The sequence below is a fragment of the Maylandia zebra genome, linkage group LG14 (assembly GCF_041146795.1).
Source record: "Maylandia zebra isolate NMK-2024a linkage group LG14, Mzebra_GT3a, whole genome shotgun sequence".
NCBI lineage: Eukaryota > Metazoa > Chordata > Actinopteri > Cichliformes > Cichlidae > Maylandia > Maylandia zebra.
Window position 1 is genome coordinate 21,674,322 of NC_135180.1, and position 15,189 is coordinate 21,689,510.

The 15,189-nt window shown below is 41.4% G+C and overlaps 3 protein-coding genes and 1 long non-coding RNA gene across 6 annotated transcripts in view; 1 reads left to right on the top strand and 3 right to left on the bottom strand.

The window, feature by feature from the left end:
• Nucleotides 1-1,377, bottom strand: part of arhgef12a (Rho guanine nucleotide exchange factor (GEF) 12a) — a 44,825-nt gene extending 43,448 nt beyond the window's left edge. For 2 of the 3 annotated variants that reach the window (XM_012917165.3, XM_076873195.1), the window contains exon 1: nucleotides 1-1,377. In XM_012917165.3, coding sequence (XP_012772619.1) covers nucleotides 1-32 — 32 coding nt within the window. In that variant the 5' untranslated portion in view covers nucleotides 33-1,377. The other variant, XM_004543741.5, reaches the window with a different exon arrangement.
• LOC143412463 (uncharacterized) overlaps nucleotides 1,348-15,189 on the top strand; it is a 27,128-nt gene continuing 13,286 nt past the window's right edge. The window contains exons 1-2 of the long non-coding RNA XR_013092955.1: nucleotides 1,348-1,466; nucleotides 4,704-4,956. This is a non-coding gene — a long non-coding RNA (uncharacterized LOC143412463). The remainder of the gene's footprint in view (nucleotides 1,467-4,703; nucleotides 4,957-15,189) is intronic.
• On the bottom strand, nucleotides 2,508-4,942 carry tlcd5a (TLC domain containing 5a). The gene is made up of 2 exons (XM_004543737.3): nucleotides 4,747-4,942; nucleotides 2,508-4,318 (listed from the first exon to the last, which is right to left on the bottom strand). The coding sequence occupies exons 1-2, from the start codon at nucleotides 4,940-4,942 to the stop codon at nucleotides 3,786-3,788; spliced, it is 729 nt and encodes a 242-aa protein (XP_004543794.1). The 3' UTR covers nucleotides 2,508-3,785.
• Nucleotides 8,241-15,189, bottom strand: part of oafa (OAF homolog a (Drosophila)) — a 14,814-nt gene continuing 7,865 nt past the window's right edge. The window contains exons 2-4 of the mRNA XM_004543736.3: nucleotides 11,313-11,447; nucleotides 11,047-11,227; nucleotides 8,241-10,245 (exon numbers count right to left, since the gene is read on the bottom strand). Coding sequence (XP_004543793.1) covers nucleotides 9,971-10,245; nucleotides 11,047-11,227; nucleotides 11,313-11,447 — 591 coding nt within the window. The 3' untranslated portion in view covers nucleotides 8,241-9,970. The remainder of the gene's footprint in view (nucleotides 10,246-11,046; nucleotides 11,228-11,312; nucleotides 11,448-15,189) is intronic.

A 15,189-nucleotide genomic window follows, 5' to 3' on the forward strand; every position in this document is an offset into this window, starting at 1 on the left:
CTGTCAGTGAAGCTGGGCTGTGTGTCACTCATTGGGCTTCCGGTTCTAGATTTGCAGCAAATTATATCCTATTAACATTTTCCAGAGTGTGATGAGGCGATTTCCTGGAGCGTCTTTCTCTGGCATTCGTCTGGAGTAGGCAGGGATTTTGAGAACGATGCTGGGAATCAGTTCACTGTGAGGTTGCTGCAAGGCACCTCCAAACACCAGATGAGCCTAAGCTACAACCAGGACTTCTTGTTAAAATTAAATGACAGCAAAAAATCTACAGTGCAGATCATAAAAATCAATCGGGGCCTTGGTCGAATTAGCAGTCCTACCCCGTAATAAACAATATTTTGGCAACAATAATAAATATACTGGTGCAGCTGACACAAGTTGTCGTGTATGTACGAACTCCTCGTGTGTCTCCTTTGCATTCACATCCCAGTTTTCCGCCGATATGATGTATGTAAACAATGCGTATCCCAACGTTCCTGACACCTTGGCCCTGCGATGTAGTTCGTCTGCCAACACCCAGCTCGGCCGAATGGCCTCGGTGTCTAAATGATCGGTGAAGATGCTGGAAATTCCTCCAGTCCCATTAGGTATTCCCTGCTCCAAGAAATGCCTGTCTGTGGCTGTGGGGACGACTCTCCCGTGACCAGGAGAATCGCTCAATGCCGAGTTTAAACGACCCGTGTTAGAAATTAGCAAAACAACTGCAGCTAACGTCAAACCGCTTTGATTAAAAAGAAACGAACTGAGTTAAACGGTCATTTAAAAAAAAAGCACATAGGTTTCCCCCCCAAAAAATCCTTTCTCACTGCAAACTGGCAGTCGTTGAATCTCACCAGCTACCAGCTAACAAAACAGATGAGCTCTTTCAGCAAAAAACTTTGCTTCGTGGGCTCTTGTTTCGAGTGCAAACTAAGCAAACTCCCGTTCACAACAATGAGCCGGCCAACGAGCGAAACATACATACACAAAAACCTCGTGTATTTTCACTGGCTTGCGATACGTCTTCGCGTTATGTCCTTCAAAAAGACTCCTTGAGGAAACAAAATGCAGCGGAGCCCGTTAGCACAGCACAGCGTCTCTTGACTCCATGTTCCAAAAGAAATCGTCAATTCTCGACAGAATTCCCGTGGATGGAAAGCAGGCTAGCTATGTGGCCGCCAGCTAACGGGAAAGAAAGTAACCACCGCTCCCGCGTAAACAACGACAAAAAAGCGTCGAGGGGCTTGAAACTTGTAGCGAACATTAAACGTTATTTTTTCCCAACGTACAACGCTGTTTGTTCGAGAGAATAACTTGAGGAAAGGTACCAAAAAAAAATCCCACTTTCTGCCGCTAGCAACGCCCTAGCTAGCAGTTGGGAGAGACTAACCACTTCCTGCCGCCGGGGAGAATTTATTTCAGCATAATATCAGGTACCACTACTGAAAAACGAGTAACAACGACAGCAAGCACTACTACTACTACTGGTAACAGTAATACTAAACATGTATAATTTATTCGTGTATGATGCAACTATAGTAGGCTGTGAATATAACAAGCAGCGCCTCAATGGCGTGTGCAGCTGGCAGGGATATTAAATAATGGCCACTGGGCCAAAAAATTGTTATAATTTGATCATTTTTAAATGTATAGACACGAATATCTTCATGTTAGTCAGTCTCCTTCTCAATAGTGCTTCAAGTAACTGTGTGTGCCGTAAAAGTCAAATATGGATGCAAAAGGCACTCATGAAACTGACACAATAAATTATTCATGCATTTCATGCAACGTGTTGAACCTTCCAGTCCAAGAGTCATTTATACGACTCCAGTTTTTGTGCATGTGATATTACTGGAAGCAAAACCAACCATCAAATGAAAATGATAAAAAAAAAACTTCATCTGTCCCATTAAGGTTGTGGTGAGTCATATTTATCAATGCAAAGTACATAATTTTATCTTTCTTGATAAACAAATTCCCGTCTGGCTTGTACTCTAACCTTTTTCTCACACAACTACCTTGCTTAAATACACAACTACTGCGCTACTGTGTGATTGCTGTGCTGACCATTGCAGTCACACATCACTGCATTTCTGGCACCCTACATTATACTGTAAATACGACAATAAATAAGGCACATTGTATATTACACACAGCATGACACACACCTATCTCCACTTTGCATTGGTAAAGACTGAAAACTGGTCCAAAACGACCGAATTTATGCTAAAATGAGAAAAACCAAAAAGTTACACATGGACTTAATGTAACTTAATGTAAGTTGCTGATGCTTTGTGTTTAAAATAAAAAGTGCTTTTCTTCCCTTTTCATTGCTATTTTAGAATTGCAGAAAGACCACATCTTTCCTCTCTCATCATTCATAAATAATTGATATGACACCATCATGTGGACAGCTTAGGTAACTTCACTCTCAGTCGACGAATTCATCTCGAGTTTCGCTAGGCTTGACTAGAACACAGTTGATGTTTCAGTTTAGTTGTAAATTTGCTGTTTAGTGAATGCAAACAACATGTCAAGTTTATTTTATTTCACTTTACACAGGGATTACAAAGGTGAACGATGAAACCCCGACCCAAAATGGCTCTTGTGACGCCGCCTCCTGTGTTGAATGAGTTTACAGTACATGAGAAAGGATAAAAACACATTAGGAAGGTACATTCAGATAACTAAGGCACACACTAGTTAGGTTTGTACTTTCTTGTATGTATTGGTGATGCACACAGAGACTTCTCTCAGTGCCAGTCAGGTGAACAGACATAGGAAACAAACAGATGGCATGTTTTTAACCTATTGCGACAAAAACATATTCTCACAATTAAGACAAGAATGCACATAAAAATCTGGGCTCAGTCATTATAGTCCCTTAATATAAAAACTTCCTGTCTTCATCCCAGTAGCACATTTTTTATTAAGGCAAACATTGTATAACATGTTTATTTCAAAATGGTTTATTTAAAAAAAAAGACCTTTTGAAAGACTTGCACAATGTACAGATAGCTCAGAATGAATTTAATCAAAGCTTGGACAATTTCTGACAAGATCTCTGTGAGACTGAAACATTCAACAAACAGCTTATTAAATTAAATTAGCTGGGAGCTATCAGTGCAGAGCACAGATCTTGTCTAAATGATTACTCACGCGCGACCACCCTCACACATCTGGTACAATAAAGTTGACAAGGGTTACCATTTCAGAAAACATGAGAATGTATTTATAGTTTACAATTTACACTAAAAAGAACACATTTAGAATTTAATAGACTCAATAAAACTGTAACATAGAGCTTTAAAGGAGGGATGCAAAATAAATAGAAATTTGATTAAACACATCAAACACACGTCAATCTTTCTGATATTACTTAATTTCCCTGAGTACCAATCCTAGTCTGTTGACATCACTAAAAGTGTTTCACAAGGACTACAACATTACATGTAAACTTTTTCTTTTCTAGTAGGGAACTTCCTTTTGGAGCCACACTGCCACACATGACTAGGTCACAGTTAACGGCAACTTTTCTTCCCACAGGTTTTCTTTGTGTGTTTATACAACATGCTTTGGTTTTCAGTGATATAAACTGCGTCAGTGCTGTTTGCACCTTTTATGCATGTTCAGCTCCAAAATCCACAAACCTTACAAAAAGAAGCCTTAGCATTTTTTTAATTTAAAAATCCCTTTTTCTAAAATCACACTTCAACATGGAGAAAGTTGCTTTCCATGTACTTTCCATCAAGTGTCCAAAGCGAAGAGCAGAGAAATGACATAAATGGATTCCCTTCTGATGCCGATCACTCCTTCTTCCCTTCATGACCATTAGCTGCTAAAAGCTCTTGGCGGTCTCTCTGGTGTTTGTGCCAGCTTTTGCTCTTCCGGATGGCAAATCGAACAATGTCTACCATAAAGACCCAGGAAAGGGCGTACATGGCCACTCCGCCACACTTGATAAAGAATCTCGGCCTGGGGGAGATCAGCTCACAGTACAGCATTGTGCCTCCCACGAAGATTCGCATCACCACAAACAGCAGCACAAACAGGACGTCCACAACGTCCCCCAGCAGAGTCCCGTAACGTCCAGTCTGCTTGAGGAACCAGCGCGCCTGCAAGAGAGGGTTGGTGATTTCACTGCCAAAGAGCACCGCGCACGACTCGATGCCAGACTCCCCCAACCAAAGGGTCAACAGGATTCCCAGGATGCTCATGGTGTGGTGGGCCAGCATAACTGGTCCCTCTGTACGGAAGTACACACACCAGGCCATGTCAAAAATAAAATAGCCCAGACTCAGGACCATGGCACTTATCTGCAGAGGGGTGTTCTTTGTACCTGGCATCCACAGACAAAAAAAGACCGGCTTTAGTTAGCTTCTTATAGAAACAGATAAAACAAGTTATTACTGTGAAATGAGCACATAGTTGTTTATATTGGCGTGTAACAAAAACAGCTCTTGAGAACTTTTTGTCTTTGTGTCTAAAGATTTTTCAGCACCTTACAAAAAGTTTCCACTGGTAGTTAGAGCTCAACTGTGCTAACTAGTTTAGATGCCTCATGTCTGCATCAATTTTCAAAGAAAAAGCAGCAGATGTTACAGTGAAAACTAATAGATGAACCTAAACAGTAATGTCACATTAATGCATAAGAGGATATAATATTAAGTCTGTGAGCTGCTTAAAATCTATGCTGTGTCTCTGCATCCTTGCTGTCTTTTTAGGTTTTAATGTGCACACAAAATCTTGACAAGCTGCATCCCCTACCTGGATAAGTAAAAGGCCAAGGTCCATCTACATAGCCTATGTACGCTGTGATGCAGACTGCCAGGATCCCGTGCACCAGCGTGACGAGTCGACAGTTCCATTCGTAGCTCCTGGATCCGTTAACGTTACACAGGACAAAGTAGAAAGACACCCAGCAGGATAGGCACAGGAGAGCACAAACGACAAGCACAGCCATCTTCCCCTCTGAAGGTAAGTCAAACAAAGAAAAGCAGCAAATTACAGCTAAACAAACTTCTCAGCAGTCATCAAGCCAACTCTGACTCACATTACATGGCGAGAGAAAAATGCAAGGAGGAACTTCTTGCTCTGTAATATCACTTACAGTAGAAAAAGAAAGAATCACCGTCCAGAGATTTGAACTGTGCACTCTTTGTGAGGGAGCAACAATTAGCCTTTGCTTGAACTATAATAGTACTATAGTAGGCCGGCTGAGGGTCTGGTGGGGTGAGGGGGACGTCTCTTCTTCTGCTGTGACGTTTGTACTAGGAGGTGAGACCATGCAGACAGATGAGCCCACCCTCAGTGAACTGGAACAAGATGTACACTTGATTCTTAAAGATTGAAGCTAGTTTCAAAACTGGCAGAGAGGTTACTGGGTGCTGGGTCTCAGACAGTTCCCGAGAGGGACAAAGGCTCTTTCTCCCTTATTATTTGACATCTGCACTAATAAGCAAACAAAAAATGTCCCGTTGCTATCTTCGTTGTTATGCTTGTGATGTCCACATGCCAGCCAAATAAACTAAAAGATATTCAGTTACTACAACACACATATAAGAGCAATAAATTACTATATTTAAGAGGCGGGACACTGAACCGTTTCAGATTTTCTGCTTGAAAATGAATATGTTAATAAATTAATTCATCTGTTTATGGACTCCGCTGCAAATCATTTTACAGATTCACTTGTACTATGGATAAAAAGGATGCACCTAAAGATGATATGAAGACTAGGCTTGAATTTATAGTCTTAGAAAACCTGCATGTTCATCTGAAAACGCACAATAAAGTAGGGAGAAAAAAATCACGAGCAAACAAAGGAAACATCTGAGATCTGAATATGCAATGACAAAATTATGTAATGACATAAAATAAAACTAGTAAGTCTTGAACGATTCCACATTTCTCTATATTTATCTTCCAAGAAGCCAGACTTTCTGGTTTTGAGTGATCGTTCTCCATGCTTTATAAAGGGTTTTGAAAGTTTTTCAGTCCAGTCCTTTGACCTGACCATTTTCTTGGGAATGTTTTTTTTTTAATTCAAGGATAAAAAGGGACATAACTCCAGGAATAAACAAGTATTATGCCTACATAATAGAAAATCCATTTTAAATTGTGCCTTGTGCACTCTGTTAGTAGCAGACAGTCACAAAACTGTTCTCTTTTTTGAATCTATAAAAAAAAATGCCACAGATAATACACTTTAACGTGCATAAAATAGTATTTTTGCACCAATACAGTTATTCCAAAAACAACTAGAGGATGGAAAGATGGCATATCTTAGTACAGCATGCAGTGTGTCATTAAAAGATCTGAGGAACCTGGACAAGAGGAGAACAAAAGCAGAAGTGGCAGGCCGAAAAAAAAAACTATCTGTAATACATGAACAATATTTGAAAGTCGTGTCCTTAAGAAATAAGAAAAAAATCCAGCAAGGATGTGACACAAGTCCTAAGAGATGCGTCTGGCCCAGACAATTCATCAGTTGATCCATCTACTTTTCACTGGAGACTCATCAGAAATGGTCTCAGTGGAAGGGTGGCTGTCAAGAAGCCATTCTTAATCAACAGATAACAATGTAAAAATTGTAAATTGTAAAAATTGATGGAATTATAAACACAGAGAAGTACACTCAGATTTTAATCCTCCATGCAGCCCAATGTGGAAAGCATCTGATTTGCAGCTGCTTTGTTTTTCAGCATGACAATGATCCCAAACACTGCCAATGCAGTAAAGACATACCTGGATAGAAAAAACACATATTGGAACACTATCATTCATGGATTGGCCTCCCCAGAGCCCGGACCTCAACATTACTGAAGCAGTGTGAGATCATCTTGACAGAGAACAGAACAAAAGTCATCCAACATCCAAAAAAGACTACTTAAACTTTTAAAAAATTGAAAAGAAAGCTTACCTAAGAGAGTTCAGGCAAAGCTAAGGAATAACGATTGTTGCCAAATATTGACTTTCAGGCGCTTTAGAATTGTACAAAGTCTGTTTTTGCCTTATTACACTGCATTCCCATGAATGTTTGCACATGTTTCAATATATGCTCATTTTACTAGCAAAATATAAAGAAATGAGTGGTGACTCAAGACTTCTGTAGAGTACACACAAGAAAACACCAGGTAACTGAACAACTACCTTTATGTTTATTATTTGTTTTTCTTCATTACAGCATGCCCTGCTGCAGGCTTTCCTAGGATAAGGGTGAGACACCTGAGCTATGTTTACTCTTATAATGGATGCAGATTTGAGCTGTTTTAAGGTAAAAACTAATAGCGTAATAATTGTGTTCCCACGCAAACCAATGAAAGGACGGGAACTGGCAACCCGAGCCCACGAACAAATGAAGAAATTTCTTCATTTGCTCGTGGGCCAGTTTATTGATGGTGACAGCAAAAGCAGCTGTTGCTAACAATGTGAAAGGGCAGCAGCAGAGCAGGGCCATAGCTCATCCCTTAGCCGAGGGGATGCTATCATAACAGGCTAACTCTGCACTGGTACTATTAGATGGATCAGGGAGCAAGCTAACCGCTAGCAAGCTAACAAAGCCTTGTTTTATGGGGTTACAACACGTTTATAAATGCGGTGAAATATAATTACCTTGACGGTTCACATGTGGCTGTCTCTCTGTTTACATCCTGGCTGTTTTGCGTCCTCTGAAGCAAATATATGCTCGTAGAAGACCGAGGCAGGTTTGTTTGGATACACACTTTGCTGTCCTTTAACTGAACGGCACCGGGTAGCAGCAACAGCAGCCTCCTTCAGCATCCTTTGTATCCCATTACAAGTAGCTGCATTTGCATGCTCTGCTCCTATTAACTTGCTAGCACTACAAAGTGTATTGCATCCTGCTTATATTATCTCGTGCAATACCATAATTAGAGATTAAAGTAGATTTATGCAATATTTTGTAGGAAAAGCATGCTTTCATCCTTGATGTAGCGATGGCAGGCTCTTTTTCTTTCGGAACAGGGGCGACACCGTGTGGGAAATGGTGGAAATTACAACCTTGATCGAAAGACTGGCATAACACACCCGAGTGCAAAACAGGACAATTTATTGGAGCACCCAGAAGCAGATGACTATGCAAAGAATCTAAACTGTATATCTCTTAATTCCCATACACCGATTCCTTTGCGCCCCCCCCCAAACACACACACACACACACACACACACACCTCCTTATACCCCATATAAGGCTTAATAAAATTACTCCAATATACCACAAATAACTTCCAAGCTGTCCATGCAGTGCAAAGAAGGACTTTATTAAAACAATTTATGTAAAACAGCTCTTAAAAATTGTACTTAACCAAATTGCTTCATTTTTTTCCGTTACGGCAGCTTTTTTAATTACAACATATTAAAAACTCTTTCATAGAAAAAAAAATATGTTTAACAATGTAATCTACAATTACATAGCAAAAACATCAGTAAAATGTTAAGGCACTTGATCACCAGAGAAGGCCACAAATAGGTGTGTTTCACTCATTTGGTTCTTCAGTTAGCAGGACATACCAGCACACTAAAAACTCTTTTTTCCTCTTTTTTCTCCCCTTTTTTTTTTTTGCGTTATGGCAGTAAAAAGGCTGAAGTTATTGAGGAAAAGCAGTCTTTTCTTTAACCTAGTACTATAAAGAACAGACAGACAAGTTAAATTTGGTCCCACAAATTTAAGAAGTGCTCCTTGAATTACACGTAAATTATCGGGGGCAGATATGAGATGTATAAATTATAGCAGGCAAAGCCGGAAACCAAGAACCAGAATTCTGGCAGCGCGCATAAAAGTCTAAAAATGCTGGTTAACCAGAAGATGGCAGTGTGGATCATTAAAGCGCCTGTTGCTTGAATGGATCCTCACATTGGGGAGGAAAAACAAAACAAAAAAAAAACACCACCATACCGAAGAGCTTGTGTCCAGAAACTGAAACTTTAAACGGCTCCTTTCACAGCATTTCTTTGACTTTGGTTTGACACTTTTTAAACAGACTGAGAGGGGTGCGAGTTGTGGGCAGGAGGTGTCCCCATGGGTAATGACAGGGCAACTCGGGATAAATCTTCACTATTAAATAGGATAATATGCCTGTTTTTCTACACCGTCTATACAAGAATGAAAACAGGCAGTATATAAGCAAAACAGGATATGGATGAGAAACAACAGCCAAGAGGTTAACCTGAAATATGTTCGAATACTTTGTGTTACTGAGGCTCTGTGGTTTAAGATGAACTTCAGAAACTAACTTAAACTTAATGCCTACAGGGAAGCAAACAGATGAGGTTATTATATTAAAAAGATTTTTTTTTAATGATAGTCCTCCATAATTTCACTTTGCAACCAAAATAAATAAAGATAGCATTGGAGAGGTTTTGTTTTTTCTTTGTAAGCATGCTTACATGGTAAAAAACAGCATTTAGCTGGTAATAAACTGTTTTCACAGAACTTTATAAGACAGATAATTCCAACATTCAAATTTTCCTTCACCAGGATGGAAGAATTTGTTTGTCTACCTCCTTTTGACTGAGAGTGGAACAGTGTTGTTCCTCTGCCGGTGTATGACTGTCCATCTTTTGTGCATACCATAGCTTGTTTGAGAGGTTTTGTTTAATTTGCCCCACTCACTTTCCCCAAAAAGGCACAAAAGTGACAGCTTCTTGGCAAAAAAAAAAATAAAAAAAATTATATATCTCTCGTTAAGACTGACAGCAAGAGGTCATTTTTCCCCAGAAACATTAGTGAAAAATTAGTGACTTTGCTGCATCTCCCTTAAAAGCTTTTGGTCTCATCTGGAACCTGAATTTATTTCTACTTCAACGTGAATGTCTGGATGTCGGCCCTCCCCACCTGACACAGCTTCACTTCACATGATATAAACCAAGGTCCAGTGTTGCTGTGGTTAGCATGGGTGGAGAAGCATTGGCTGGGCTGGCAAAAAAGAAAAAGAAGTCTTCTCGTTTCTTAAACATCCACAACAAAACTCTAGGTCTCCTCGTCCCAGAGGCAGAGCTGTTTTTGGGGAACATAGTACGTGAAATGGTATCCTTTGCTGCAGCTCTTGATGCCACACTTGTAGGTGGAGCCCTTGCCTGTTGCGTCCCGGCTGCGGCAGTACTTCAGCAGACACGGGTACCACTCCAGCCGCAGGGTGTACGTGCAGAGACATGGCTGCCACAAGTCTTTAGTAGCATGACAGGCCTGAAAGCTGGGTAGCTCTGTTGCTTGGGGCAGAACCTCAAATATGGAGCCGTCCACTCCTGTAAAACAAACAGATATTGAAGCATGTGGCAGTTAAAAACAAAAAGCAAGCAGTCGCGCGTCTGCGCCGATCGCTCCCTTTTCTGATTCCGCTCAATTAAATGCGGCTGTGATCTAGAGAGCGCAAACAAAGTGGCATAAAACAGGCGAGATGCTGCAGTGAAAGGGCAGCTTTGTTATGCTAAGGAGACGCTACGATAGGTCCCTGTGCAGATAACGGCGCAGAGCGCTCGGTGAACCGTGACCATCAACATTGTTTTCTTAATAACAAAGCTGTCAGCTGACAATAGTGCTGTCGTATGAATTCTCCTCAGCTCGAATAATTTGGATTTCCCTGCTATAAAGAATCTGCATCTCGCTGCAAACTGCTTTTTTTGAAAACAAATGGTTAAATAATGGGCTGAACCTCTCCGATAAACAAAATTAATCTGCATGCACACACATGCCGTTTCACCCTATTTCATAGTGTGCAAGAAGGCAGTTTGGAGAGCAAAGAGCGAAAGAGGAGAGGAACCTAGATAACATGCACAGTCACACAGTCTTATCATTGAAACCCCACAAGATAATACTTGAAGTCATATCACTAGAATTAAGTGGAAAGAGGTGTCTTGAAGAGAGAAACAGGGAAGATAGTGTTGAGGAGATTAGGAGAATCAGTTCAGAGACGTATGCAGAATTAGAGAGACAATCAGGAGAGGAGAAAGAAAAGGGGGGTGGGGGGGGGGGGGGGGGAGGGTACAAAAACACCAGCAGAGTTTATGTGAGGTTCAATAATAAACAAAAATCAGATGGCCGCTGACCTTTTTCCAGCCAGTATTTCACATCTGCCTCACTGGTGTAGATGGCCTCGCGAGCCTCGCTACACATGTTGTGGATGTGGGCGCTGAGGTGCCAGGCCCGACTTAGATTGACCGCTGCGCTCATAGTCAGCTGCTCCAGGCCTCTCCGCTCCTCTGCCAAACGAATGGCCTGGGGATTTTTCTGGGAAAGACGTAATATCCTCAGATTCTCCACAGTATATAATCAGCTGAAAAATCTCCATAGCACAATCTCCACCGTGTCATACCTGCCTGAGACGGGCCATGGACTCGCTGGGGATGATCTCATTGCGGTTGAGGCGGGACACGAAGCACAGGGCTTGGTACTGGTTCTGCCCTCGTTCCAGCTCGCCCAGGATCAGCGCTCGGAATATTTTCACATCCTGAAAAAGCCAAAGGGATGAGAAATGAAAAAGCTGAACAGATGACTCCCGGAAAGTATCGGGAATAGTAGTCGAGGCAAGGTTATGATAAGTTGTTGTTTATATGAGGAGAATCATCCAAATTAGAACACATACTGTTTCCATTACGGTACTTAAAGCAGTTCAATGATGTCCAAACAGCTGTCTACTCAAAGAAACAAAGGGTTTATATTCACCTCACCCATAAAGGCTCACATGACAGCTTGTTGATACTTTTTGTCTGCAGACCTGTGCAATGAGGCTCCTATAATACTGTAGTATTCTGCTGTGTCAAATTAAACCTTTCCAGCCTGTTTCTTGTCAGACCTACTAGAATTTCTCACATGCCAGAAATGTCAGACTCAATTTAGCATGCTGTTTAAAGTAGAACTGTACTACTAGCAAAATGTCAATAGTGAGAATTTTCACTCACACACACACTCACACACACGTTGGCAAATGTGCGAGCGATCTGGCACCAAACCAAAAGGCCATAAAGAGTTTGGTGAGGGGCAAGGCAAAGCATGATGGGAAGCTTCGAGAGTTTGGAGAGCAGAGCAGTAGACCTGTCCTCCTATTCATTAGAACCCCACTCCAAACCCCCTCCTCCTTGGCTTCAGCTCCAACACAGACACACAGTCCTAAATACCCCTCCTCCGCTTTTCACACACCCGTCTGAAGCAAACAGGCAGCTGAGGAGTAACAGTTTGAAGGCTTTCACTCCCTGAGCAGGAGGAACTCTGGAATAGATAAACAGCTCCGAGATAACCCCACTGAGTTCTTCCACTTCCTGTATGGAGAAGAGTACACCCTGGCAAGAAGGCAATGCATTCTGCCTCACAAGTGTTTACGCTCTGCAGTCCTTTACAAACTGCTTGGATCTTCACTCCAACAGCCACTTTTGTCTGTGAAAAGAGACACTGGTAAGGGTACAATAGCAGCACGGGTATTACACAAGGCAATCCTGTTTGTACCCTGGAAAGAAAATTACTAAGCAAATATTGATTATATAGCTTTATGAGCTGTTCACATAGTACTCAGAGGAACACAGAAATGAGCCAGTGGAAATTATATGCCTCAGCTTTTTCCTGCAGACACAAAACAATAAGATAATGTCAAAGAGCGGAGGAAGAGATATCACAGCGAAAAGAGTGAGTACAATGCCTACAGCGAGAAGGACAAGAGGGCCATTTGCCCCAGAGTGCAGGAGTAAGCAGAGGCCATGACTTCAAGACCTCCCATGCTGCAGACACATAGTGCTACGCTGGGACACCGGGTGGGGAGAAGAGAGGGAGGGAGGGACAGAAAGAAGAGGAAGGTATTCGTGTCAGCCACATGGATTTGCCCCAGGGCTCTCTGGGTAATTACAGAGCAGCATGGCAGTTCCACTAGCTCTGCTTCTCTGGAAGCGACTCAACAGCAAAGCGAAGACACTGATCCCCTCCTGTTGTGTCATTATGTCTCGTGATTAATGATTGTCTAATTTCTACTCTGCGTCTAGGCCAAAAGGGCAAAGGTAGTTTAACAGTGCTTACTGTGGCAACGATTTTTATTGATGCAATTTTGTATCAAAATGACATCATCTGCACACCATGGAAAGTCTTACGGGCACAGTTTGACAGTCATGGTGTTGAAAAATTGGGAGCACAGATTGGGAGCTGTGGCAAGTCGACAGGGTGAAATATTACAGGGGGTACTAAGGGTAACATCCATTCCCATTGTTATGTCTCATTATGGCAAAGTAAACAAACAATAATGATGAAATACCAAAAGGTATGTGTTTTACTGCCTAGTTTTATTGTTTTGGCTAAGTTTTTGGACTTACATTACCTAATTAGGAAGCAAACAGGCAGCGATCAGGTTCCAGAAAATAATTTCCCCAGAAGCAGCTTCTGGCTACACGTAGCTAGAATTAGCATCGGATCAGTTTTGACCTAAGACATGTCAAGCTGTGCAGCGCAAATGAGAAGGTCAGGATGGCAGGAAAATCCCCTTAATTATAGAAAAAAAACAAAAAAAACAAAACATACAAACCCCCCCCAAAAAACAACCCTCCTCCTGGAGATTAAATGCTTCACTTCTGAAGAGCTCCTGAAATGATTTGAAGCCATGCCAAGGACAGAGCAAAGCTGCACAACAAACATAAAGCACGCTCATGATGTATTACTGGGGTAGCGCAGACTATTCTAGGATGTGGCAGCATTATGCTTCAGGTAAACTCCAAAAAAAATGGCTGCACCGGATGTGAGAGCAGAGTTTGTGTGCACCACACCCACCATTCAAACTACAGAAAATTACTCTAGTTCTGGCATTTTGCCAGTAGACTACCTGGCTGGTGGTACTTAAGAGTTTACAGTAGTCTATAGATTTCCATTTATCCGTGTTACACAATTTGAGTTAAAATATAGAAATTAAAACCCTGAAGATCAGAAGTTGAATATAAAACCATACCTGCAAATATTAACCAAAGAGATACTTTCACCTGCATACCTGCTTTAGAACTTTTTCATTGCACAAAGAACCGCTCCAGCTGGTCTGTGGATTCAAATCGGACACTTTCTTGCTATGACCTGGACGATGCTAACCATTGCCCCTCATAAATATATATTTGTCTTAGCATTTTAGTGTTTAGAGGATATAACTTGTCCATAAGTGTATAACGGCTGGCCCTCCCTCAACCTAGTTCTACTGGAGGTTTCTTCCTGTTAGAAGAGTTTTTCCTCCCCACTGTCACCAAAGTGCTTGCTAATTGGGAGCTATCTGATTGTTGGGGTTTTCTGCTTTATTCTACATATTTGTAGCAACTTTACCTTACAATTTAAAGCGCCTCGAGGTGACTGTTGTTGTGATTTGCTGCTATATGAAAAACTGAACTGCACTGAATTGAACTTTTACAGTTTCTGGATGGTGATATTTCTTTTATCTTTATCTTCTGACAGGCCAAGATGTTTTGTAGTCTTCATATTCAGCTGGCAGCATTGGTATATTTTGTGCGCAGTCATGTAGTGAGAGTAGTTAAAATTTAATTACGACCTTTGAATGACAACACCAAACCAGTGCTGAGGACATGTCAGCTCAGGTCACGCTCGAGTAAAATTTCACTGACATTCTGACAGCAAACAGAGTAAAATAGTTATATCATCTTTGCTGCCCGCCAGAAAAAACCACCACCGTTTGGGATGTGTGCAGATGCACTCCAAAGCGTGATAAAGAAAACACAATAAAGGAGTGAAACATGAAGTGATTAAAGTAAGGTTTACACCTGTTGTTATGATGACAGGCAATATCACTAGGAGAGAGTGCGCACTCGTCTTACTGATCAAACAACAGCTATCTCTTTTTACAATCTCCCAAGCGGGAAGGTGTTTTTAAAGTCGCCGAATTATGCAAACAGAGGACTGACAGAAGATCAAACAAATATGAGACGGGGAGGAAAGGCGCTTCTGTGGTCACAGTATGGGGTAATCCCTTCCTGTTGTAACAAAACCTGCTTCATTCGTGTGATGGATTATAGAGAAAGATTTCGTCAGTTCCTGATAAAATACACCACACTGCCAAAAAGTAGACACAATAATTGCCTGGGATGCATATGGCAAGAAAAACAGTAATGCTGGAATCGAGTAGACTTGCTAGAGCTTGAAAGCACCCCTTAATTTCAAAATACTCCCTAAAGAGGAGGTGCCCACATTTGGAAAATGAGTCACCCCCCTTAAAGAGTGTTTAC